This window comes from Sceloporus occidentalis, unplaced genomic scaffold, assembly GCF_023333645.1.
Source record: "Sceloporus occidentalis isolate IW3139 unplaced genomic scaffold, rSceOcc1.0.p SCAF_3, whole genome shotgun sequence".
In the NCBI taxonomy this organism is placed as follows: domain Eukaryota; kingdom Metazoa; phylum Chordata; class Lepidosauria; order Squamata; family Phrynosomatidae; genus Sceloporus; species Sceloporus occidentalis.
Genome location: NW_028316983.1, coordinates 75,554,811 through 75,582,619, shown reverse-complemented (window position 1 = coordinate 75,582,619; position 27,809 = coordinate 75,554,811). Strand labels below are relative to the sequence as shown.

The 27,809-nt window shown below is 42.3% G+C and overlaps 1 protein-coding gene across 1 annotated transcript in view; it reads left to right on the top strand.

Moving 5' to 3' along the window:
- Nucleotides 1-292: 292 nt before the first annotated feature.
- The window catches only part of LOC149316254 (cytochrome P450 4B1-like), a 50,085-nt gene continuing 22,568 nt past the window's right edge, over nt 293-27,809 (top strand). Inside the window, exons 1-8 of the mRNA XM_089515094.1 lie at nt 293-375; nt 8,815-9,183; nt 11,499-11,640; nt 19,412-19,456; nt 19,847-19,974; nt 20,419-20,549; nt 20,636-20,790; nt 21,842-21,948. Of these exons, the coding sequence (XP_089371220.1) occupies nt 8,995-9,183; nt 11,499-11,640; nt 19,412-19,456; nt 19,847-19,974; nt 20,419-20,549; nt 20,636-20,790; nt 21,842-21,948 (897 nt within the window). The 5' untranslated portion in view covers nt 293-375; nt 8,815-8,994. The remainder of the gene's footprint in view (nt 376-8,814; nt 9,184-11,498; nt 11,641-19,411; nt 19,457-19,846; nt 19,975-20,418; nt 20,550-20,635; nt 20,791-21,841; nt 21,949-27,809) is intronic.

Genomic DNA, 27,809 nt, shown 5'->3' with positions numbered 1-27,809 from the left:
ACTGAAGTCACAACTGTGATTGGCATTTTCAGGGGCTCAGTTATAAAGTGATGCTTCTGTTGCCTGCAGAAGTGACTTACTATAATTTGCTTTCCATTTCACAGTATAATGTAGGTGAATCCACAGTGTTTTGAAGCAGCATTCACACCTCCTGTACTGTTGGTTATTCAAACTTCTATTGAATAGCACTAAAAAGAAACAGAATGGGTCACCATAGAGACATGCAGTATGTAGAGCAGATCCTTTTGCTCTGCTTCAGAGTCTTGCTATGCTCAAATGGCAACTGGAAAGGAAAGATGTCTCTAATGCCTAATGTTGTTTCCTGTCTCTATATTCTGTTGGAAAATGAACTTGGATTTTGTTCCAGTGTGCTGGGTGAGTATCCTGAGCTTCAAAATGCAAAAGTTAAGTATGTAATTGCTGTATGATTCCATTCCATTTTATTTTGGCTTTTAAAGAGTCAGATGCAAAAGAATCAGAGAAATCCAACATTTTGTTTCCTCTCTATAAGGTCACTGTGGGGAGATTGTTCAAAGTAGAAGACGGGGGGGGGGGGGGGGATAGGATGGGTGTGTTAGCCCTTTCCTTATCCACCACATGATTTGCTCAAAAAGTAAATAATTTTTACAATATGCAAAAGATACTGCCAGAACTTAGGGAACACAAATGTGACAAACCTGTTGTATCTTCACTGCCATTTCGGACTGAAATTGGTAATTTAACTGAGCCCATTTTATTGCAAAAAGGATAATACTGTTTTATTTCAATGGTTAACTACTTACAATATTTCTTACTGTTTTACATTTTTTATTATTGAAAATTGCTAAATTTATCTTGTCTGTATGCTATCCTTAAATCTTATTATACAAGGAAATATTAATACTGGCCAGAATTCTCATCGGCAGTTCTGAATGTGTAACCTAGAGTTATGCATTATTGTTCTTGCTGTTAGCTGCCCTTGCGTCTACCTCCACCCATGTTTTAGAGACACCAACTCATGTTTTAGAGACATCTCCAATCTCCCTATCCACTACTGCTGTTTTTAGTTCTTGTGGATTCAGCCCATGGTCTCCCTAACTGAGTCCATCGGATGTGCAGTCTCTCTCTTGTTACTGGATGTCCTCCTAATTTTGGTGTGTGTACATGTTCCCTCTATGGCTGAATGTACTCTGCACTATAGTAGCCATGAAGATGGTCCTACCAGGTCACGTAGCCAAGGCCGCCATGTGCCTAAGAGCAAGAGACCTAGTACAAAGGTAGAGAAAAATCAGATAAGTTTGGGAGCCACAGTCAAGGAAACATTCACACCTCTAAAGGCAGGAAGGCTAGATAATTTATAATAATTTTGGAGAGGGCTAATTTACAACTCCATTCCCTATCTTTGAAATCCTATCTCAAGTCATCCTTTCTCATGTATATTTGGCCTCTTTGATGTAGTGTAAACAACTTTTGCCTCAGTTTAGTTTTGCCTTATAAAAGATCCCCCAAATTCTTTTGTTAGGAGAGCTAAGTATGGAGTGTAGGGGGGACTTCATATCTCTCTGAACTTCCTGCTGGCCAGGACTCACCCTGCCTCCCAGTGCTCCCAGCTACTGAGTCCATGATCCTGCCATGAGACCGCATCTTAATGAGTAACCCAGTCTTTGGTAATTATCCTCTTAGTGAAGCCTATCTTATTCCATGGCTCTTGTGTGCATGCGTTCATGTGTATGCTTGCAGTGCTGTTTTTCCCTTTAATAAAATACAATTCGTAGAGAGAATTCTGCCTCTGCATTACTCTATTCCAGAAACCTCTGTATAAAAGTGGGGAAACGATTCCTTGGGGCTGTTTGTAGCTCAGCCCATTAATTAATTGATCTAATTAAAATTCCCCTAAAGAAACCCATAGCTACACTCTCTTTCTGCTCCCTTCTACCTTTCCTATCATTATTATCTTTTCTAATGAGTCGTGCCTTCTCATGATGTCACCAAAGTATGACAACCTCAGTTTAATCATCTTGGGTGGGATATAGACTGCCCCAAAAGGGCAGTTTGCTGTCACCTCCATTTTCGGCGGTGGGAAGCATCAGTCGCCAAACGGCAAGGCTTCCCGGTGGCAGAATAAGAACCCGCCAAAAGCGGGTTCTTTTTGTGTCACGCTTGCGACGCCCGAGTGCGCAAATGGTGCACTCGTGATGTTGCAAGCCCGATGTGATGTGTGGACACTATGCGTCCGCCACATCAAAATAGCGGCACCTGTGTGTACAGGGCGCTGCCATTTTGACGCTTCCATCACGTGCTAGGGGTGAGGCCAATATGAACCATCCCACTTCTTCCTATTCTGTTCTATTGTAGCCTCTTGTCCTAAGTACAGATTTCTAATCAGGACTGTCAAATGTAGTGGCACTTCCATGTCTTTAAGAACATTCCATAACTTTTCATTATCTGTGCAGTCAAAGGCTTTGCTGTGTTCTATAAAATACATGCTTATTTTCTTCTGAAATTCATTGGTGCACTCCATTAGCCATAATATGTTTGCTATATGGTCCCTAGTGCCCTTTCCTTTCCTGAACTTTGCTTGCACCCCTGGGATTACTCTCCATATGTGATTGGAGCTTATGCTTCCAAATATACTGCAGAAATGACCCAGTTTGAGACTGCTTTAAAATGCCCCAGCTCAATGCTAGGGAATTCTGGAAACTGTACAGTGTGCCCTTGGCTTACGCGGGGGATCTGTTCCGGACCACCACCCCCCTGCGTAAGCCAAAAAACATGTATGCTTGAGCCCCATTCACTTGAATGGGGCTCATGCATGCGGCGGGGGTGGGGGGCATGTGCGCGCCATGGGCGCGCTCCCCATTCATTTGAATGGGATGCACTGCCCCACATGCTCCCGTGCAGCTCTCTGCATGTTTCAGCGTATGCTCAAACCCGCATATAGCATGCCCGCGTATGATGCAGACTGTACTTTTCTGAGACATCTAGCCTTCTCTGTTAGAGAACTCTGGTGTTAAATAAACTACAATTCCCAGGATTCCCCCGCACTGAGCCAGGGCAGTTACAGCGGTCTCAAACTGGATTATTTCTGCACTGTGTTTTGGGCCTTCATTGCAGAATTTTAAGCATAATTTTGTTTGCATGGGAAATTAATGCTAGGGTCCTATAGTTGGTGCAGTATTTTGTATCTCCTTTTTTGTGGATGGGGATGTATATAAAATGTTTCCAATCTTTTAGCCACTGATTTGTTTTCCATATTTGTTGGGATATTTTAGTTAACATTGGAGTTGATATTGTCTGTACGATTGTATCAATTTAACTGGAATATCATCTATTCCTGGTGATTTATTATTCCCAATTTCTCTTATTGCAGCTTCCACCTAGCTTTTAAGAATTTAGGGTTCATCTTCATATGCTTCTACATTCCATCTTGCATTCATTTTTTCATCTCTTATAGCTTTTCTGTGTATTGCAGGGGTCAGCAACCTACGGCCCGCGGGCCGGATCCGGCCCGCGGGCACTGTAGGAGCGGCCCCAGGCCAACCCTGCCACCGATTGCCGCCGCCGGCACGCTTCTTCCCCGGCCCTCTGGGCCGGCCTCTGCCTTCCCTGAGGGGCGGGGAAAGCGCTGGGGCCGCTGGCGCTCGCCTTTCCCCGCCCCTCAGAGCCGGCCTCTGCCTTCCCTGAGGGGCGGGGAAAGCGCTGGGGCCGCCGGCGCTCGCCTTTCCCCGCCCCTCAGAGCCGGCCTCTGCCTTCCCTGAGGGGCGGGGAAAGCGCTGGGGCCGCCGGCGCTCGCCTTTCCCCGCCCCTCAGAGCCGGCCTCTGCCTGCCCTGAGGGGCGGGGAAAGCGCTGGGGCCGCCGGCGCTCGCCTTTCCCCGCCCCTCAGAGCCGGCCTCTGCCTGCCCTGAGGGGCAGGGAAAGTGCTGGGGCTGCCGGCGCTCGCCTTCTCCCCGCCCTGTGGGGAAGCCTTGGCCCTCCCAGAGGGCAGGGAGAGGCAGTGGGGCCGCGGGCCTGGGGAGAGGGAGGTGGGGGTCTGCAGGGGAAGAGGAGGAGGGAGGAAGGAAGGAGCACGAGGAAGAGGGAAGTAAGGAGGAAGAAGGAGGAGGGAGGGAGGAAGGAGGAAGAAGAAGAGGAGGAAGAAGCAGGAAGGAAAGAGCAGGAGGAGGGAGGGAGGGAGGAGGAAGGAAGGAGCAGGAGGAGGAGTAGGAAGAAGACATGCAGTCTTTCTGAAGCTGAGACAGTGTGACTTTCCAAAGTGCATTTCTGTGTATTTTCTGTGCTTTCACTACTAAAAGGTCTGCTTTTACAATGAGAGTGGTAGTGATGATGATGATGATATGTCAGTTTCAGAGACATGCAGTCTTTCTGAAGCTGAGACAGTGTGACTTTGCAAAGTGCATTTCTGTGTATTTTCTGTGCTTTCAGTACTAAAAGGTCTGCTTTTACAATGAGAGTGGTAGTGATGATGATGATGATGATATGTCAGTTTCAGAGACATGCAGTCTTTCTGAAGCTGAGACAGTGTGACTTTCCAAAGTGCATTTCTGTGTATTTTCTGTGCTTTCAGTACTAAAAGATCTGCTTTTACAATGAGAGTGGTAGTGATGATGATGATGATATGTCAGTTTCGGAGACATGCAGTCTTTCTGAAGCTGAGACAGTGTGACTTTCCAAAGTGCATTTCTGTGTATTTTCTGTGCTTTCAGTGCTAAAAGGTCTGCTTTTACAATGAGAGTGGTAGTGATGATGATGATGATATGTCAGTTTCAGAGACATGCAGTCTTTCTGAAGCTGAGACAGTGTGACTTTGCAAAGTGCATTTCTGTGTATTTTCAGTGCTTTTAATGCTAAAAGGTCTGCTTTAACAATGATAGTGGTTTCGGCCGTCCCTTCGGCCGAAAGGGCCCCTTGGAGCCCGTTCAGCCGAAGGAAAGGGCCGAGGAGGAGAGGGCAGGCACACGCCTCCTCCTCCCCGCGGGGCTTTGGCAGCCCTGAGGTGTCCTTCAGAGGACACCTGAGGCCTGGCAGAGCCCCGAGGACAGGAGCAGGGACCGCGCGCCTGTTTTTCTTGCCCCTCACAGGCCCTTATTGGTTCTCTGGGAGGCAACTGGGGGCCAAGGAAGGGCAGGAGGAGCAGGCGCGCGCCTGTCACCCCCTCTCCCAATCCCCCCCCCACTTCTAGCTGTCTCTCAGACAGCTGGAGGTCGGGAAAGGGAGCAGAGAAAGCCCCGCCCCAGAGGATGGAAGCTCCGCCCCGGCATGTGGCCCCGCCCCAGAGGGTGGAAGCTCCGCCCCGGCATGTGGCCCCGCCCCCAGAGGATGGAAGCTCCACCCCTGGCATGCGGCCCCGCCCCCGGAGGGTGGAAGCTCCCCCCATTTCGGCCCCCCAGTTGTCTGAGGGACAGCAACCCGGCCCCTGGCTCAAAAAGGTTGCCTACCCCTGGTGTATTGCAACCGATGTCTTTTTATTTCTTCTTGGTCTTCTTCTTCTCATAGAAGGTCTTCCTCTTCTTCTCATAGAACATCCTGGCCTACTAGTTTAGGGAATATGTATGGAATATGAAAGTTGTCCAGTCATCACCTACAGCAGCCACTGTAAGCAACAGTGGCCTATTCCATTATTGGAAAAGCAACTGACTGATGTTTCCACCTTCTCACCTGAGAGCAATCTCTGATATGACCATCAGAAGAATGTTCCCTGTTGCAATTCCCCTTTACACCACAGATCGTTCATGGAAGATGGGATTGAAACATCAGTCAGCTGTTTCCCAACTGACAGGAGAAGAGGCTTGTCAGTGTGTGTATGTATGTACACCACTAGTAATAAGAATTTCACAGGACAGAATATGGCAGCTGGCTGAGGAAGCGGGGTGATGCAACATCTGGTAAGTGTGCATCATGGTGACAAACATGGAGTGAATCGATTGGCATGATGGAAGAGACTAATGCAAGAGATAATTGCAGGCCTCTGTGTGAGGAGATCATGCCATGGACAATGTGTATAAATACACATTTATGTGACCTATGGACAGTGTGGGTTAGGGTTAAGTAGTGAATGGTTGGTTGGAGAGTCATTGTGCTGTATATACACATTGTAGTAACAGTCTGTAAATAGAACTTGGAGACTCTGAGTATTTCTTTAGCACCTTGTGAGTTGTAGGTGCTGGGAAAGCCCAGCAGAGAAGAACCACAAGTAGTGTGCTGCTCTGACAGGGCTCCTGTTTCTTGCAGCAGCTGCTCCATAATAAGTTTTGATTGAGAGACTTCTGTGGTCCCTGCATATGGTGTAAACTAGTAAATATGTAGAAATTGTGAATATGAACCTGTTACAGATGTCTAATTCTGTTACAATTGTTGATACTGTTATTGTTGTGTGTCTCGAGGTTGTTTCTGTCTTATAGCAACCCTAAGGCAACCCTGTCAGAGGATTTTCTGGGTCCCACAATGTGTGACTCACTCATGGTAACTCAGTGGGTTTGCATGACCAAGACTGGAATTGAACCAAGATCTCCAAAATTGCAGTCCAGCGCTGAAATCAATACACCACACTGACTCTGTGGTTAAATATTTGTAACTGCCTTATGCTGTGGAGAACCTATACAGTCCCAGGAACTGTTGCTCCATTTGTTTGCTACTCTTTCACCTACTGATTTTGGTGGTCACTCCCTCCCACCTTCCCCCACTCCTGTGAGTCCCTGGACTTTGCCCCTTGGTCCAACCATAGTAGCACCACTGGATTAATTCATGTATCTCTCCATTTGGAATCTCAGTCCCTATTATCTGAAAGAGGGGAGAGCTTTGGCCCCCCAGATGTTTTGGCCTACAACTCCCATCAGGCCCACCTAGCATGGCCAAAGATAAGGACTTATGGAAGTTGTCATGCAAAATATCAGGAGATCCAGTTTCCTCACCTCTGTTCTATCTTTAGCCCAAACTCCATGTTTACTTAGACATATACCTCTGAGTAAACACGAATAAGGTCACTTGTAAGGTTGTCTACTGGCAATTTCGAATGTAAACTGGATTTGTGAATGCAATATAGGCCTTACACTTTCATGTAGATGCTTCTTAAAATCTAAAGTCCACTCCTCTTCTTTTATTTGCATCCAGTTTGTTTTATAAATGAGTCACACTTTATAATTTAAGTGCAATAAATACCAAAAGAAAATGATCAACAGTTTAAGAGTGTAAGGCCCCATTTCCACTGGCCTATAATGCGGATCAGGATGCAAATCATGGATGCATCGTTTCCATTTGAGCGCGAATTCGACCTGCATTGCTCTGATATCATTCCCATTCGGATTCGAATCTGAATCGAATTATCGTGAAAAACTGGAATTTAGGTCGATAAAGCGGTTTTAAAAAATAGTGGGTTTTTTACTAATTTTCCTGTGCCTCCGGAGTCTGATTCGGGGCAAATGAATGGGAACGAAAGGGTGTCTGATTCGGGAACCTGGAGATGGGAGGAGCAGCGCTCAAGGGACTGGCCTGGGAGTGTCACCCTCTTTGTTCTCTTTCTGCATCACCAGCGTCATTTTCTTCCATTTGCATAGCCTTTACCCCGGTGGATTTGGAAGCAGGGTAAGGCGATTGTGCTACATTGAGCTCCAAACGCAGTAAACACATTACTCCCCCTGCAACCTCCCCCTTGCTCCACATTCATAGACCGATGTGCGAGGAGAGCCATTGAACACCATTTTAAACTATTATTATTTTCTTTTTTCTTCTTTTCTTTTTTTTTGCCTCTGCCTGAGCCCCTGAGCAGATGGGCTTTGCAGTACATGCCTGCTTGATCGCCCCTCCAGACAGCCCAGGGAGCAATGGGGCAGGCAAAGGGATTTGGGGGAATGGAGGCTCCTTCTCTCTTTCCCAGAGGAACTACAGGAGAGCCTGGACACCCAGGGATCTGAGGGGGGGGGGATAGAGCCTTCTCTTCTCTCTTTCCCAAAGGGAATCTGGGGAGACACAGGAGAGCCTGGATGCCCAGGGATCTGAGGGGGCGGGGATAGAGCCTTCTCTTCTCTCTTTCCCAAAGGGACTCTGGGGAGACACAGGAGAGCCTGGATGCCCTGGGATCTGAGGGGGGGATAGAGCCTTCTCTTCTCTCTTTCCCAAAGGGAATCTGGGGAGACACAGGAGAGCCTGGATGCCCAGGGATCTGAGGGAGAATAGAGGCTCCTTCTCTCTTTCCTAGAGGGAGTCTGGGGAGACACAGAAGAGTCTTTGCAGCCAATTTTCAATGTTCATAGCCTCTCAGAATTCCATACAGCTTTAAATCATTGTGTTCTCTCTTTCCATTTCTCCTGCCACTTGGCACCAGAATAATCATTTTCCCCATTAAGAAGTGCCAGGCAGAAACAGCTGATTAAGTAAACAAATTAGGTCTAGTTTAGAAGGAACACTTGCTGTGTCATGCAATATTTATTATTTGCTTATTTTTAAAAATGTTTATACTGCACCTTCAACTGGACTTGTCTTTATGTTTCCAGTCATAAAATAGAATACAAAGCAATAAACAGCAACCCCATATCTATCTGGAAGCTGTTTTGCAGGCTGTGGCAATGGGCTGGGAAGAATGAAGCCACCATTTTCTTCACCTAGCATGGTGTCCTCTTCCTGGGTCTTTTAACAACATTTTGTAGGCCATTTATGTTCAGGAAGAGGCAACTAGTGCTGAATTCATTGGGATTTCTGAGTAACATGCATATCACCTTAGAAGTATAGAGTGCAATATTTAATTTGTTGAACTGCCAGAACCCTGAAAACACAGGTGGTTGTTTTCTATTCTGGAAAATTGGTTAAAATATTAGTGAATGGCCTTTCTCCTTGCCTTACAGGATAGAAATCTACAGATCTCTCCAGGTGAAAGGGGAATCAGCTGACCATTTCAGCACAAACACTGGCCTTCCAGAGGTGTGAGAGGAATGTCACTGGTTATTGATTTCTGAAACTCAAGCCAGAGAAATAAAAAGACATCAGCAACACTGCTCTCAGAAAAGGACAACATCTGCAACACCATGCCTTCCATGCTGGAGACAATGGCAGGAGTCTCCTCTCCTCAATTTCTGTATCTGTTTATTGGCTTCTTCTTTATCTGTGGGCTACTGAAAATCCTTCAGCTGTTCTGGAGGAAGAAGCAGCTGCTCAGAACCTTCAAGCATTTCCCAGGCCCTCCCAGCCATTGGTTTTTTGGCAACAACAAAATGGTAAGAAAGATGACAAGGGAGAAGAAGTGTAGGCCCTCGCAAGCAAGAACAAGGGACATTATCCTCATTGCTCAGTGAAAGAGTGAGGTATTTTATGGTGCTCTCAACAAGGCAATGAGAACAAATTAAGAAAAACTGAATGGCTATGTAGAAGAAAAATGGATGCTGTTTGCTTGAACTTGTAATATTAAGGGCCATATATAGAGGATGTTATTTTGTAATAAGAAGCCACACAGAAGCTTGTATGTGTATGTGCTTTGCTTCCCATAGGGGAAGGATGCTACTTTTGTATAGACACAATTTGCTAATTTGAGAGATCTTGAGAAAAAACATAGTGCTCATTGCCTTATTTTCCTCTGGAAGTATGGAATCTCACGTGGCTTTAAAATTTCATGTTGAGGTATTTTGTTGAATTAAGAGACACCGTAAACCTGCATTTATTAAGGATGCTTTGCATCCTTGACAGGAAGAAGAAAGAAGGGAGCACTGAATTATGGTCATAAAAAACAGTAGTTAAAGTGATCAGGTGCAAAGGGGATGGGGGCTATGCTGGCAGTCGGCCCTTCTTATACACAGATTTTTTATACATGGATTCAATCTTCCACGGTTTGAAAATGTTCAAAAAAAGTATAAATTTAAAATTTCAAACCTTTATTTTCCATTATTTATAAGGGACACCATTTTGCTATGTCATTATATTTAATGGGACTTGAGCATGCATGGATTTTGTTATACACGGGGGATCTTGGAACCAAACCCCAGCCTATAACAAGGGTCCACTGTACTTCATTAGCCAAAATCTTCTCTTTTTTAGAAGTGTTAGTAATACAGGAGATCTGTTCTCTTTGTAATCAGACAAGGCCTCTGCCTGTCATAATTCAGCTAGAGTAGTCCAGACACATTTCAAGGTGCTGTTGTATTAATGAGGTTTTTAAGCGTCAAGAGAATTGTGATTGGAAATACAGTGCAAAAATGTGAAACAGAGTGAATTCTATGATTGTCCACCAAACAATGGTATGGATTGTTCATCATACTGAAAATAGGTTGTCATCTTTCTTCCATGCTTCTGTTTCTGTAAACATTGTTTCTATTGGTAAACATTGAATATGGGTAAAGATTTTCTTTTTTCATTATCCTCAAACAAAAAAAAGCCTTTTCACAAATATTTCCCCCCAATATGTTTTTCCAATGAGCAATAGCAAGACAAGGAAAAAACAAAGTTAGTAATCCCATTCATATGAAGCAAATTCAGTGTTTTTGACAAGACTAGATGAAGAATTGATGTTACACTCAGCTATTGAGTTGAAGACACTAATAGCACTATCAGTTTTTAATTTCTCCATCATTGTCTCCTCCTCCTCCTCCTCCTCCTCTTCCAGTAATATCTTGTGTGGGATCTCATGATCTGAAGTCTTAACAGGCAGTATACTGCTTATCTTATCTTATTGTCACCTTGAACATTGGTCTGCCTTTTATGTATCTGGCATTAGTGTTTGATTGAAATAATAGACATTGTGTAACCCTCTAGCATGGGCATCATCAGGAAAACACAATTCAATTTCTGAATGTTCCAAGTTTGTTTGTAGGAATGCCTGCTTTCCTTTTGTTCAATAGTGGAAATACTAAGAAGACAGATGATATTTCTCTTCTTCCTTGATCAGTATTCCCACGAATAAAAAGTGGCCCTAGAATTCTTCTTTATTCGTGCAATAATTGTAGGATAATTGTGATATCATGGAACCTAATTTTATTCAATGGAGATAAATTTAACTAACTTTCTAACTCATATCTTTCACTTTTACCTAGTACTATCTTTTGGATTGGGAACCGTTTCTGTCCAATGAACTAAATTGTACTGGATTTTAATAGTTTTTACATCATAGGATCTTAGGTGCAATAAGGTAATTTTGGATGTAGGATGTAACAGTCTAATGGAAGGGGGACCACTCTATAGAGAATCAGGAACATTACTTCTCTTGCTTAAAAACATAATTAGCAAGTCTTGTTATATTTAGGGGCCCTGATTTTTCTTTCTGTTAGTAAGAGTCCTTGATTTCTGCTCCCAGATTCTATCTTTACTTCATCACTTATTAGTATTTAGATAGTATTTGTGTTGCAATGGAATGGAGAACATGAAAATGTCTCTCTTGGCTTGTACTCACAGAACAGATTTTCAGGGACTACATAAAAATCCCATTTTGAACACTAATCTGTATAAACATGCAAACTTCTCTTTGTAAAATATTGTAAAACGATATTTACATAATCAGGAAATAATTTATGATATATTTTCTCCTTCTACTCTGTCATTGCAGGTCATTCAAGGCAATGAACTCAATAAGATCTTGGAATGGGCAGGAAAATATCCCTATGCCTATCCTAGGTGGTTTAGTGGCTTTGCAGCTATCTTGATTGTCAACCATCCAGATTATGCCAAAACTATATTTGGTCGTGCAGGTGAGCCTATTGAATCTGTCAAATTCACCTTACTAATACTCTGAGAATGCAACCCCAACTCATCATCTTGCAGCATTAGCAGGGAGGGACTTAAACTTACTATTATTTAGAGAAGATTCACTCATTACTGATATGATGTAAGCTTGTATTTCTGTGTAAAATAGATTTTTCTGCAATGCTTTCTCCACTCTACATAGGTTATTTTTGTTGGAACTCTTAAGGGTTAAAATCCAGCTAACATTAAATGTTTAGATGTGTGGTGACCATAAGCATTCAGCACACGGAGGATGAAGATAACAAGCCACAGCTGTTGCTCATAGGTACAAGGTCATTCTGCTGCCTGCATGCAGCAAGCCAAAGATGAAAATGTGTCTGATTAGACAAAGGGACAATTTTCTGTGTGGGACAGGAAGAGGCTGAGTTTGTGAGACCACATGGTTTGGTGTCTATATAAACTCAGGGACTTCCGGTAATTGTTGTGGGTTTGTAGAGAGGAGTTGGTTGTGAGTTCTGTATTATAGTGTTGGTTATTTGGTTGCACTGTGTAAATAAAGATACGCACTTTCAGGAGCTTGGTTTCTCTGGTCGTTAATCAGCAGAAGCCTGGCAGTGAGCCTGAAGAGTTCCTGTCGGTACCTGCATTCCATCATTGCTGGAAGACAGCCACCTGCTGTTGTCTTCGCTGAGGGCTGTGAACACGTTTCTAAAATTGTCAGCTACTCTGCTATACTCTGACAGGAACTACCCACTAAAGCAATTGTTTGATGTGTGGGACCAACAGGGATTTCCCCCCTAATGTGCCAGGGACTGGCACCATATTTGTACACCCTGAGTATAGTAAGTAAATAAATGTATTTGTGTAGCATATGCCATTACAAACAGCAATCCATCAAAACAAATGTAACATCAATACATTGTAAAAATCCATAAAAGCATAAAAAATAGTAAAATAAAACATCAAACACATCAAATACCTTATAAAATAATACATTGTTTACAAAGTTAAAATCATCTTTAAAACAAAATAACGCAGAGAAAGTCAAAGACAAAAATGAGGGCTCAGATAAATCTAGATAGGCGTAACAACCAAATACACTGAGACTCTATATGGTTGAATTACAGAGCTGGGAATATTCAGGGATAGTAGAGATTCAGATCTCTCCTGTAACCCAACCATTGTTTTTACAGTACTTCCTCCTTATGATGCTTTAAAAGCAAAACAGGCTACCTTTTCAGAGATACTTGTTTTGGTGTCCCCTAATAACAAAATGATTAAATATAAATCAGAGTCATAGTTGTTTGATACCAACCCTAATTCTTTGTATAGGGCATTTTTTATATATTTATAAATTGGACACTCCAATCGGTAATGAGATAGGTCGTCAACTGTGTTGAAACCACATGGGCAAACTCTTTCTTCCCACGTGGTCCTTTGATAGCGCCCTTGCACCACATCCATGGTCACAGACTGACAGTGTAGGGCTGTGAAGGCATATCTCTGAAGTTAGTTATATTATTTAGGTATTGTGGGTAGCTTGTTTGGAAAGGGAGTTTGGCATACCAAGGAGCACATTTTGATAGGTGAACAGAGGTAGAATCTAACTGAAAGTTGTAAAATTTCTTGATTCCAGGAAAAAAATGTTTTGCTTTGAAATTCCAACATTTCTTTGAAACCAATCAATACAAGAACTGTTCCTATCTCTTTAGTAAGTTTCAGCCAGTATTTAATTGCTTGAACCTGAGTAATGGCCTTTACAGTACAGAGCCCGCTTTCCAACCAAAGGATAGAGGTCTCACTTCCTTTGGGCAGACCCAAAATTGCTTGTAAGTTGCCAGCCTGGAAATTAAACAATGGGTGTCATCTTGTTATGGATGACATTATAACTGAACTGGGACGCGACTGTTCAATTGTGACAGATACTAGATGTAGTGGTAACAACTCTATATGACCTAATGAGGAATTAGGAACGAATTATCCCCCTCAATATTGCAAGCAGCTGAAGAAATCTGACGAGTCAACACTGCCTAAAAGTTTACAGCAGCCCCCAATAACTAATCTAGTCACTACCTCAAATTCCCACTTTGAGTTGCTCTCATGGAATGTGGCTGGTCTCGCAAAGAAGCTGCATGTATGTACAGCGCTATGTAAATTTACAGCGCTTTATAAATAAAGGTTAATAATAATAATAATAATAATAATAATAATAATAATAATAATAGAGCCATAAGTTTGCAGGAGACTTGGATCTGCTCTCATCAAACTGATGTTAGCCTTGCAGGCTATAAACACTGGGTGAAACCAGCTTGTAAATTGATAAAATTTGGTTGGCCAGGTGGAGAACTAATCACTTACATAGCTGACAAATATAATTCCTGATGTGTAGAGATAACTGTAACCAACCCAAATTTTCAATGCATTAACATAAGGAATTCAAATATCAAACATAACATCTACCTGATAAATATTTACATTCCTCATAAGAATTCAAAATACAATTCTGGCTGTGCTTGGGGGGATCTGGAGTCCCTGAGTATAACTGTTTCTTTCTTTCCTGGAAACTTGCTGTTCACAGTCCATAGAGCACCACTTTGAGTAGCACTGTTCTAAACTCCAACGGCATGTATTACATTTTCTTCTTTGGCTTCTCTTGTTAAGACAAAACAACTTGGATCCTACTATTATGAAAAGTGACAGTATATGAGGGTAGGGGACCAGGAACAAGATGTTGTTGGAGCTGTGTGTATTTCTGTGCCTTATTCTGTGCCATTTAAACTAGCCAGTTGATCTTGGGTACACAACAAAATACAGCCCTGGCAGCAGCACTGAAGCAAAATTCAGAAGTAAAACTCTTCTCTAGTTCTGTAAATATGAGAGAAGAGATGCTTCAGGTAGCAAAATGATTTAAGTCAACCCTAAGTAAGCATGTTATGTCCAGATCACCACTGAGATAGCGGAGCCCAGAACTTAAAAGCGTAGTCAGCTTCCCCGCTGCCCCCATGCAGTGGTGTCACTAGGGGGGTGCATGGGGTGTGGACAACACCCAAAGAGGGATGACACCACTGTTCTTCAAACAGCTACTGTATATATTTGACTATAAGTTGAGAAATTTTTGCCCCCAAATGGTCCCCAAAATCCTGGGGTAGATGTATACAAGGGTCAGTGGGGTCCTCCGACCAAGCACCCAGTTGGGGCGACACTGGGAAGGGCTCGCGTTCACCCTGCAGCCTTCTCTCCAGCCGGCCTCCCTCCTCCTGAGAAGGGAAGCCGGCTAGAGAGAAGCCTGTGAAGGGCGTCCCTCGCCGGCTTCTCTCCAGGTGGGCTCCCTCCTCATGAAGAAGCCTCATGAGAAGGCAGCCCAGCTAGAGAGAAGCCTGGGAAGGGTGTCCCTCACAGGCTTCTCTCCAGGCAGGCTCCTTCCTCATGAGGAAGCCTCAAGAGAAGGCAGCCCGGCTAGAGAGAAGCCTGGGAAGGGTGTCCCTCGCAGGCTTCTCTCCAAGTGGGCTCCCTCCTCATGAGGAAGCCTCATGAGAAGGCAGCCCAGCTAGAGAGAAGCCTGGGAAGGGCGCTCGTGCATCCCTCGCAGGCTTCTCTCCAGGCGGCTCCCTCCTCCTAAAAAGGCAGCCCGGCTAGAGAGGCGCTGATCGTCCTGGAGCCTCTCCCCAGCTGGGCTGCCCCCTTAAGACTGACCCTCGACTTATCCACGGGTCATATAAAAATCCCCATTTCTGCTCCCAAAAGGTGACCTCGACTTATACATGAGGTCGACTTATACACAAGTATATACAGTACATTTTGGCATAAATGGGCTGTGGCATTCACATGCTTCCCTTTAAAATGATTTAAGAGATGGTGGGAGTGGGGTGAGGATCCATGGGAAGGGAAAGGAGAGACCGCAGAGTTTTATAAAATTAAAATTTCAAATTTCAAAAAAATATTTTTTAAGAATTAAAAATTTAAATTCTTAATTTTTAAAATTCCTTTTAAATTTCCTTTAAAAACATCACATTTTAACCCAATCTTCACTATGTATATGCAAATAGATTTAGGTTGTGCATATGATATTGTAATTTAAAGGTATAATTTTAATTTTGCTACTTCTTTATGTCACAACTATTAGCATTACATTCAGTGATAGATGGGAATGACAATTTACAAGTAACATTAGTTCAAAAAAGCATTACTACGGATTCTGTATGGCATGAAATGGGACGAGGTCAATGGGGAGGTGACACCATGCATTACCGCACCAGGTGACACTAACCCTAGGGACACCACTGGCTGCATCCTGCCTATGCTTTCACTATTGAATAAAATCCAGAAGTGGACTTACAACTCTATTGACATAAAAAAAACACCAGCTATTTATTCCTTGTGTGACCTCCACCGTCATTGCCTCTGCAAAATAACTACAGATTATGATGCTTTCTGCAAAGGAACTAACACTGAAAGCCCTGTGGACAAGTGTCCTGCCAGTTTCTCCTTTTTGCCTGAATGAGTCCAACGCCTCACTGAATTCCTGGGGAATGTCAAAATCTACCAAATGTTGCCTTCATCTTCTGTTATTACAAGAAGCAGCTGGAAATGTTCTCACAATAACGTTGCCTGCTGCCAGTGTTAGTTCATTATATCAATCTCAATCCTCCAAATTTTATTTTGAGGTGGGAGTTGAGCATCAATGGCAAAAGTGCTAGCCCCAAGTGTTGTCCCAGTTACTCAATCTCCTCTGCTTCTCCCCTTAGTAATACTGATACTACTACCTGGTTTGTTTGCACCACAAAGTGGTTTCATGATTGCATTTGTTGAATAATAAATTTAACTTGATTTTATACAGCTTGGATGAACATAACAATTGTTCAAAGTGCAACAATGCTCTGCACTGAAGAGTTAATGCCTCAGAATGGGCACTAGTGCTAGAGTTAGATTGTTAGAGTGACCTGAAGTCTACCTATCTATTAGTGGGACCCTTTTGGTCTGCCTATCCTGTTCCCTTTGAGATGTAAACTGATACTCTCAGGGAAATTTTCACTCCTTTTTTCACTCCCACTCTTCTCCAACACCATGCTAGGGATGTAGTTAGATTATAATCTCTCTCTTGGTAACTCCCAAAGATCTTATCATGCAGCCTCCCGTGCTGGAGCCAGAACGCAGGATGGAGGATTATCGCACAGTAAATCGCTACTGAACCGCCATCAGCCCAGGTCCCAGCCACACTTCACCAGCACTGTTGAGAAATCAGAAAGCTTTCTGGATTCTAAAAAGTGCTGGTAGAGCATGGCTGGGACTTGGGCTGATGGCAGCTGGCCATTAGGAGGCTAGTGTGTGATCTCGCATCCTGGCTCCAGTGTGGGAGTCTAGAGACGGTTTAAAATGCTGGGTGATAAGTTCCTTAGACTGGAGGTCATATAATAAAGACTTAGGAGCTTATCACATGGTTTAATAATCTCTTTTACCTCTACCTGGTTTAAGTCTAAATTTGGGCTGCACCCTGATTTTATCAAAAGGTTTTTGCCACCTAATCTGCCACCCAAATACATCCTGGATGCATCCAGAGTGCTCCTGGAAGCATGGATGCACCCAGGATGTATTCTGGCAACAGATTCGGTGGCAAAAACCTTCCAATAAGATCAGAATGCAGCCCAAATTAAGACCTAAGCCAGATAGTGGTAAAATGGATTAGTAAACCATGCAATAAGATGCTTAGTTTGTTCTTGGAGCCAGTGGTGCCTTTGCTTCTTAGTCAGAACCTATATGCCACTGCATTGCACTAATTTCTAATAACAGTAGATCATTTGTGTTTGTTTCAGCACTGTTTGTTTCTTAAACTACTGTATGGACAAGACATGCCAACTCATCACACCAGGCAGAAGATATAAGATTCATGTATTTATAAACATATTTGAAAGAGGAATATGAAACATACCTATACTGCAGTAAAAAGAAGAAATGAACCAATGCAAGTAAAAAAATATTGGAAAGGATAAGAATCCACCGAATAAGGTCTCATCATAGGGACACACCAAATAGAGTACTGACAAGGCACAAGAAGTAGCAAAAAAAGAAACTTCAATAGAATGTAAACAGTTGGAAAGAGGAATTTAAATAAATTTGGAATGAAAAATGAATGGAAGGATTGGGAGAAAACTACTACAGGTAGAGTTGCCATAAGTCAGGACCTCCAAACCAGGACAAATGTAGGACAACATTTTCAAATGTAGGACACATTTTTTAAAGTGGAGGACATGTGAAAAAAATTGATGATTTTAAAAAAATGTTAATATAAATGCATGTTTCTTAGGCATGATCAAAATCGAGGACATTTTGACATTATTCCTAGACAGATGGCAGAAATGTACTTCCCTTTCTGGCCAACCCCCCTCCCCCCATTCCAAACAGCACATTTGGGCATAGAACACGGCTTTACTTAATAATAATAATAAAATAAAATAAAAAGGAAGGGTTGCTTATTTTTAATAATAAAAATAAAAATAAAATAAAAAGGCAGGGTTGTTTATTTTTAATAATAAAATAAAATAAAAAGGAAGGGTTGCTTATTTTTAATAATAAAAATAAAATAAAAAGGCAGGGTTGTTTATTTCTAATAATAAAAATAAAATAAAAAGGAAGGTTGTTTTTTTAATAATAAAAATAAAAATAAAATAAAAAGGCAGGGTTGTTTATTTCTAATAATAAAAATTAATTAAAAAAAGAAATAAGGCAGAGCCGAAATGGCCACTCAACTCTCCACTTCCTCTTTCTCAGCGCCATTTGGAAATGGCGCTCTCCCCTCCCCCTGGCCCAGAGGCCTACCCTTATTGGTCCTCCTCTGCCTCCTCCTCCTAGTCCTCCTCCTCCTGCAAAGCTCCGTCTGCTCTTTGGCACTGGCCAATGGCACACTGGGGCTGGAAACAGCCCCGCCCCTGCCCTTCTGCCATTGGCCAGCCAGCCAAAGGGGACAAGCTCCCCTTTTCCAGCCCCGCACACGGGCGCACTATCGGGGTGAGCACGCACTGTTGCAGCCATGCGGGGCTAAAAAGAGGAGCTCGTCCCCTTTGGCTGGCTGGCCGGCCAATGGCAGAAGGGCAGGGGCGGAGTCGCGCGGAGGAGAGCGGCGCTGCGGCGGAGGAGGAGGAGGAGGGCGGCGCTGGCAAGGAGGAGGAGGTGGGTGGCTGGCCGTGCGCATTAGCGGCCGCGGCAATGGCCGCATGAGCGGGCCCGGCCCAGAGGATATGGGCCGGGATTTGGGGCGAACCAGGCCGGGGAGGGCCCGGTTCCTCCAAAAGCGGGATTGTCCCAGGAGCCGCTGGGATATGGCAACCCTACCTACAGGGAAATAAAAATAGTATGAAAACACAAAAATAAAAAAAATGAAAGATACAGAACAAGAACTGAATTCATAAGATATTCAGTTTTAACATGTTTCATATTTTGGGAAAAAACAGGGGGCTAAGGAACATAAATGTCAGACTAGAAGTGTAAGAGACAACTTCAGGGAATCACGCAGCAAGACAAAAATATTAGAGGAAAGATTGATTTGGGAGAAAGGGAAGACATAAGGAAAGAAGATACACAAAAATGCTCTAGAGCATGGAATAGTCTAGAAAAAAGTCTGAATAAAGCTAATTTGTACTGGGCTTCAGACTTTGAATCTACTAGAGATTTCCTACCAGTATATATACTACTGCAATGTTACAGACTATGCTTACCTTTGATTCTATTCTTTTGGGGGTTTTTTGGTTGTTTTTTAAGAATCCTTTCTATTATATTTTTCAGATCCCAAATCTATGATCCCTTATCATTTTTTCGTCCCTTGGATTGGTATGTAAAACTGTAATTAATAAATAGTTAGTTAGATGATAAATGGTAAATGTTTGATATTAGGTATATGCACTGCATATGCATTAAGTGAACTCCAGCCATTCCGAAAAGTTAAAATATCAATTCATTCTCTGTCTTTTGAAGTTCTCCCATACCAGTGTAAGTCTAAGACAAAAAGCACTTCCATTTATACCAGCCTTTGGCATATCTTGACCACATTCTGATGTTGCTTGCTCACAAGTGTCCTGGTTTTCATTTGTGAGACATTGGAGGAGGGTAAGACATCAGAGTTTCCCTCACCAAAATCCATGCCTCTTTTCATGAGAGAAAGATTAATTATCATTAAGCCCTGTAATGTTCTGAATAAAATGTTGCTCTTTGTGCCTGTAGGAAAAGGGCTTCTAGTCCTAGATGGACCAAAGTGGTTTCAGCACCGCCGCCTGTTAACTCCAGGGTTCCACTATGATATTTTGAAACCTTACATAGCACAGATTGCAGATTCAACAAAAGTCATGTTGGTATGTAGTCCTGCTCCTACTGCTGCTACCATTACTTCATTCATATTGAGAAAAAGAAAATAGTCTGGAGTAAAACTGAACTGTCAAAAATTATGATCTAGTCTTCAGAACTCATTAGAGGACAATAAAAGATGTAGTTCAGCATATCTGGAAGGTAACAGACTGGGGAAGATGACTGGGACTAATGAAATAACTTGCCATTTGTATATAGACTGACTGGGAAATGTTTAGCAAGAAGCTACTGTTTCCCATCTACATAAATGTGGGCACAGCAAGCTCACATGACCTTAACTTTTATGAATATTATCAATTGACAAGGTTCTCTACATTGACAGAAGTGTTCATATGACAAGCACACACTGATATCTGACCTGTGATATCTGACCTATTCCATCTATTCTAATTTAGACTGCTAATTATCCTAATCTTTACTTTCTGTGTTAGGATAAATGGGAGAAGCTCATTGCCAAAGACAACAGGACGTCTGTGGAGATTGTGGAATACGTCAGCTTGATGACTCTGGACAGTATCATGAAATGTGTCTTTACTTCCCAGAGCAGCAACCAGACTTGCAAGTTAGTATGTCCAAAGTGATTCTTCTTGTCATCATGCCCATTCTTATAGAATTACTTTTTAGAATACTGCTTGCCTTTTCTTTCAGAGAGTTGGATCATTACATCAAAGCTGTTTATGACCTGACCTATCTGGTGGCTCAAAGAATACGTAACATCTTATATAGGAATGATATTATATACCCATTCACTTCAGCTGGACGACACTTCATGAAAGCCTGCAGATTGGCCCACAAATATACAGGTAACACCAACTCAGTCTGATTACTCTTTATTTACAAGAAAATTAAATGGAAATATAAACCTTCATTTGTTTTATTCACAAGAATAAAGCATTTCAAAATTATGAGAGGTTTTCTTCATTTTGGAGATTTTCCACATTTTAGGAGCTTTTCACAACATTTTTGCAGAGATAATATGGTATTTGTTCAAAAGACACTATTTTTTGCACTAAAATACAGTAGCGTCACTGGGGGTCAGGGGGCAGACTGCACCAAGTGACACCCCAGAAGGGGGGGTGACACCCAGTTGGCCCCCCCTTCCACAGGAGCTACTCTGCCCCCCACAGGTGCTCTAGGGGCTGCACGGGCACTATTTCAGCAACATGTTTCTCTCTCTCACATCTTTCCTTCCCTCCTTCAGTCCCTTGCATTGCCTTTTATCCTGTTCTGGGACCTCCCTAATTCTTTGGAGCAGTTTTCAGAAGGCACAAGAGATTGAAAGGGGAAGCAGGTTCTGGCAAAACTTTCCTCTCTCCCTCTTCTCTTCCCAGATGTCCCTTTAGTTATATCTTTTTCTCTTTCTCTTGACCCAGTGGGCAACTTTTTTGTGAGAGAGAGAGAAAGGAAAAGAGAAAAAGAAGGGGGAAATACGATGCATGCTGAGGATACTGCTCCTCCTCCTCCTCCTTATTGCTACTGACTTCCTCCCTAGGTGCAGTAGGTGAACAACAAGGAGAAGGCCAGAGAGTTCCCATGATTGGTTGTGTCTCCATTTTGGGGCATGGGCCTCAGCAGATGTCCAAATAGGCCAAGTATTTATCACAGGCCCGTGGCCCCACAATGTTTGTTTGTTGGCTTCTAATGGATCTGAAGATCGTTGTTGTTGTTGTTGAAGTGGTTATAACAAAATGAAAAAGTAAAACAGTAAAACAGTGGTGTTTCTTCAGTTGCTGCTCAGCCTTAAAACAGATCTAACTCTCTCCAAAAAGCAATATGTCAGATTTTCATTTTGTTGTTGGGACAGTATTGTTATTACATACATCTGAAATCTCAATTTCTTAACTTTTGTCACAGAAAATGTAATAGAAGAAAGAAAGAAATCATTCAGGGAGGAAGGCGAGCTCAAAAAAATTCAAAACAGGCGATACTTGGATTTTTTGGATATTCTTCTATCTGCTAAGGTAAAAAATGTTAACCACAATGGAACAGATACCATTCACTGTGTTATATCAAAAGAAATATGAACACCAGTTATCCCACATCATGATAGGTTAACTCTTGTGGCCAATAATCTCCTGCTACAGTTTTGTCATCCAGGTAAAAAAAAGAAGCACAATAAAACACTGACATGGTACAGACTGGTGCAAAGCAGTGGCCTGGGGACAATTTGAGGGCTCGGGAGAGTGAAGCATCCGCACACTCCTGAGCCCTACCACACCATCTGGGCACCATCATGGCTCGCCCCCATCCACACTGAGAGCGGGTTCTTTTTATGCCCACTGGAGGCCACACTGTTTGGTTGATGCGGCCTCCATGTGGGGCAAAAATGGGCAGCGGCAGACAAAAAGGATCTGTGAACCCCACTTCCTGGAAGATGGAGCACTGAGACTGGGCTGTACAGGCTCATGGTTTCTCCAGCTCTGATATCAGAAGGGCTGCCAGACACAGAAAAACCTGCAGGAGTGAAGACAAACAGCCACCCAAAGGGAAGGTATTTTTACCATATGTTAAAGGAGTCACAGACAGGTGAAAGGGAAACAGGTGAGGAAACACAACCTCCCAATGATCTACAAACACAGATAATGTCAGCGCAACTGCTGGGGTCCAACAACCACTGTCAGCAACTCAAACGAGTCCTGGGGTTAAATCAGACCTTTGTAGCAGAGCTAGCAATTTTAGAAGCTGAAGCGTGGCTCCAAAAGTAGTTGAGATAACAGTAACTGGATGTCTTCCAGGAACTGAAGCAAAGCAGGAACCTCCGGGGACACACAGCAAACCAATGCCAGACTTCTTCTGATAAACCACCAGAGAAGCAAAGTCTCCCAAAGTGCTCTTTATTCACAGTGCTATAATACAAATACAGATCTCTCCAAACTCCACAACACATACCAAACCAACTCCTACTACAAACTCACAAGCTTTCACTTGCAACCCCTGGGTTTATATAGACTCCAGACCATGTGGTCTCCCAAACCCAGTGAGTTCCTGTGTGTAACCATGACAAGTGTCCCCTGTGCAATCCAGCCAGGTGGTTTCTTCATCCATGACTACGTGCACCTATACACTAAAGTGTCCTTGAACCAATGAGCATCAGCTGTGCTAATCAACCTTGTCCTTCTGCTGAATGCTCATGGCCAAACACACACAAATCAAGCATTTCCCTGTGTGCTGTGTTTTAACCCTTCAAATCCCTGACAGATAAGTCTACACAGGGACCACCAAATGCACAGGGACCACCAAATGCAATGTTCAAACATAAATCAAGGAACACAAGAGATACTGTAGACTGGGTCAGCCAGAATAATCAGCAGTAACAGAACATATTATAAACCAACCAGAGCATAAAATGCTGTTTGAAAACACTGAAATTCTGGACCATGCCAGCAACTATCAGGTCAGAATGCACAGGGAATCTACTGGAATCCACAAACACCTAGACAACTTCAACAGGAAAGGAAAAAGACCCCTTAAAGTAAACAAAGTTTGACTACTAGTCCTGAAAAAGACTAAAATCAAGACTTTAACATGTGCAAATGAAAACCACCCAGGGTCAGGGGGTTTTTGGACAATGGAGCATTAATTAGATATGCTGCCATTCAACAACAGACTAACACAGAGAATAAGATGTAAATCACTTCCTCTCAACCAAGGGTCACACAGTATATATACCCCACTCCCTTCCATACCAGCATTCTCTGAAGATGCCAGACATAGATGCTGGTGAAATATCAAGAATAAACTCTTCCAGAACATGGCCACATAGCCTGAGAAACCCACAAAAAACCATGAATGCTAGCCATGAAAGCCTTTGACTTCATACTTGATGAGAAGAATCCTGAACTGATGAGAACCTTTGTAGGTTGGTGCATATTATGTAGAAAGTTTGCACCTGGATGTTTCGCACAGAAAACAGCATTCTCTGCATGGGATATATTTCAATTCAGAAATATTAATTTCTTGACAGAAAACCTTTTTTCTGCACAGAAAATGCTTTAATTCAGGACTGAGTCTCTATAAAAATTGCACATGCGAGATCTGCATCAAAAACATCATCTTCTGTGTTGAAATATAATTTTCCATGCAGAAAATGTTGTTTTCTGTGCAAAACAACCATGTGTGAAGCTTGCACAGACTAAGTCTTGAATTGCAGATAGCCTTTGAAAACTGCGTAGTTTTCAAAAACTTTCTCCCAATGAAAGGAAAATAGCTGAAATTATCAATTTCTACTTTTGAGAAGAAACTTAGTGAAGAGTTATATTCCTAAATAGAATCAACTTTTGAGGAATTCTTTGAAACCCAGTTTTTTTATTTGCCCCATTGAGGGAGAGATTCATAACTGGAAATGACTAGAAGCTATTCACAATTGTATTAAATTTGATTTTTATAAATCTACAGGAAATGAATAAGGAATCAGGTTTAAGTGATAAAGGTACAGTGAGCAAGTAATCTTGGTAGGAAATTCCAGAAAAAAATTAATGTAATGATGTAAATTAAAAGAGCTAGTTTTGTGTAGTGGTTTGAGTGCTGGACTACAACTATGGACTCTGAAGACCAGGGTTTGAATCCCCGCTCAGCCTTGGGAACCCACTGGATGACCTTGTGTCTCAGAGGACAATGTCTCAGAGGAAGGCAAGTGCTAACCCCTTCTGAACAAATCTTGCCAAGAAAACCCTGTGAAAGGTTTGTCCTAGGGTTTCCACAAGTAAGAAATTACTTGAAAGCACACGGTAATAGATTAGAAGTGCAGTGTGGAATAATTGCTTAGAACAAAGTGGCACACGTTTTATCAAATAGAAATTAACAATAGCTAGCTCTTTTTAAAAAGAAAATAAATAAAAGTCCAAACCTACATGAATTCTGGTGTTCTATCATGCCCCTCTTCCAAGCTTTCTACATTCTCAGCATTCTGCTAGTTAAAGCTTATTGATCTGTATATTCAAGTCATTTCCAATTTATGGAAATGAGTGTATCATGGAGTTTTCTGTGCAGGATTTATTCAAAGAGGGCTTGTCATTGCCTTCCTTTGAGCTGAGAAAGTGTTTTCCTCAAAATCACCCAGTTGGCTTCCATGGCTTTTCAGGGATTTGAACCCTGGTCTCCCAGAGTCCTAGTCCAGCACTCAGACCACTACACTACACTGGCTCTCAGCTAAAGTTTACTGTGGACTAAATAGAATTATGAATTTTAAATAGAAATTCATTAAATTAAAGCAGGGCAGGGCTTCCTCTCAGTCCCACCATCTTCTCAGGCGCAGTTGTTGAGGACCTGGGAGAGAGCCTTCTCTGTGGCTGCTCCCAGACAGTGGAGCTCCTTTCCATGGGAGATCATGTCAGACCCCTCCCTTCTGTCTTTTCACTGGCATCTAAAGACATTCTTATTTAGGCAGGCTTTGGTGTGTCAATTTTACTTCTGTAGTGTATGTGTGTGTAAGAAAAAAAATTAAAGCTGTGTGCTGTTTTTAATGCTGTAAATATTTTTCTTTTTTAAAATGGTTTTACCTATGCTGTGGTTTTTTTAAGTTTTTTTATTTATTTCAGTTTCACAAAGAATACTAAATCAACAACAACAAAATGTTCAAACAGGCTTAGATGTGAGTTAACAGGAAAACACATATAAGGGATGCTTAACAGACAAATAATAATACTATAACACCATAATGCTAGCAAAAAACCTCACAGACCTGGAACAACTATTAAGTATGACCAAGGAAGAAAGTGCAAAGGCATGCTTACTGCTCAACATAAAGAAAACAAAATTAATGACCATGGAGAATCTACACAAATTCAACCTAGGCAATGAGTAATAGAAATAGCAAAAAAAATCTCATACCTGGGATCAAACATTGATAGGAAGAGGGACTGCAGCTAGGAAATCAGAAGAAAATTAAGAATGGGGAGCATATCTATGAAAGAACTAGAAAAGATTCTACAGTGCATACAACTCAGCACAAAAGTTAGACACATAAGCCATTGTATTCCCCGTTACCATATATGGATGTGATTGCTGGACAGTTAAGAAAGAAGATAGGGAAAAAAATTAATTCATTTGAGATGTGGTGCTGGCGGAAAGCACCGAGGATTCCATGGACAGCCAAAAAGACAAACAAATGGGTCCTAGAACAGATCAAGCCAGAAATCTCCCCGGAAGCCAAGATTACAAAATTGAGGCTGTCATACTTTGGACACATCATGAGAAGGCACGACTCACTGGAAAAAAACAATAATCCTAGGAAAGGTGGAGGGAAGTATAAAGAGAGGAAGGCTGTATGCTAGATAGATGGACTCTATGAAGGAGGTCACTGGTATGAGTTTACAAGAACTAAGCCGAGCAGTGGAGGACAGGGGATCTTGGAGATGTCTCATCCACTGGGTTTCCATGGGCCGAGATCAACTCAAAGACAGTTAACAACAAAAAACAGGCAGTTCCATTAGGGTAGTTATCCAGATGGTGTTGTATGATTAAGATGAACACAAAAGTTCAGGAGCCTTTTATGATGGAGTCAGGTTCAAGCAGAAAGTGTCTCTTCATAAGTTAGCAGTTCCTGATGGTGGTTTGGACAAATGTGAGGTGGTGTCAACAAAATTAATAAGAGTTGACCAGTCCTCATAAACAGAGTGTGGTGTTGTTGTTTTTTGTCCAATTCAAGAATTGATGGTGTAGGAAAGTTTTTCAAGTAACCATGTATAGCAAACTCTAGTCCACCATTTTTTCAGAGTTAAATCTCCCATCTCGCAGCAGGCAGCTATTTCAGTTCTTACAGCAGCCAGAAGGAAGGCAATAAGGTTTCCATGGTCCAAACACATTGCAGAAATAATCCAGTGTGAGACCACTAAAAGGAGCTTATCACATTGCTTATAAAACCGGCTTACCTCTAGCTGTCTTAAATCTTAAATCGGGTGACATTCTGATGTTATAAGATGGATTTGGCCACATAATCTGCCACCTGGTTGCATTCTGGGCCCATCTCTGTTTGCACAAGGGCTCCGGTGGCCATTTTCTTAAATAAGAAAACTCCTGGATCCAAAAAGATGACCAAAGTACAACAACCTCAACTTTATCATCTTGGCTTCTAGGGAGATTTCTGACTTGATCTGTTCTAGAACCCATTTGTTTGTCTTTTTGGCTGTCCATTGGTGTCCTCAGGACTTTTCTCCAGCACTACATTTCAAATGAATTAATTTTTCTCTTATCTGCTTCCTCACTGACCAGCTCTCTCAACCTAACATAGTAATAGGGAAAACAATAGTTTGTACAATTCTAACTTTAATGTTAATTGTATATTTGTATATTTTAGGATCTTTTCTAATTTTTTCCTAGCTGCCCTCCCCATTTCTGTCTTCTTATTATTTCTTAACTGCAGTCCCCATTCTGATCAATATTTAACCCAAGGCACGGGAACTCTTTTAATATTTCATCATTGTCTAGGTTGTATATGTGTAAATCTGTGGTCTCTTTGCTTCTTCTTTAAGAAGTAAGCCTTCTTTTGTGCTTTCTTTGATCTTTCTTAGTAGTTGTTCTAGGTCCACAATATTTTCTGCTACTAGTATGGTGACATCTGCATATCTCAGATTACTGATATTTCTTCTTCCTATTTTCACTTCTCCTTCTTCTGTGTCAAGCTTGCTCTTCATATGATACTTTCTGCATACATGTTGAACAGATAGGGTGAAAGGTTGCAGCCTTGCCTGACCCCTTTGCCAGTTGGGAACTACAGTCCTCCCTCCATTCTCACAGTCTTTGGATCCGTGTCCCTCCCTTATGTGCGAGGGATGAATGGAGGAAGAATGAATGGAGTGAATGCCCATGGTGCACGCCTGTGTGC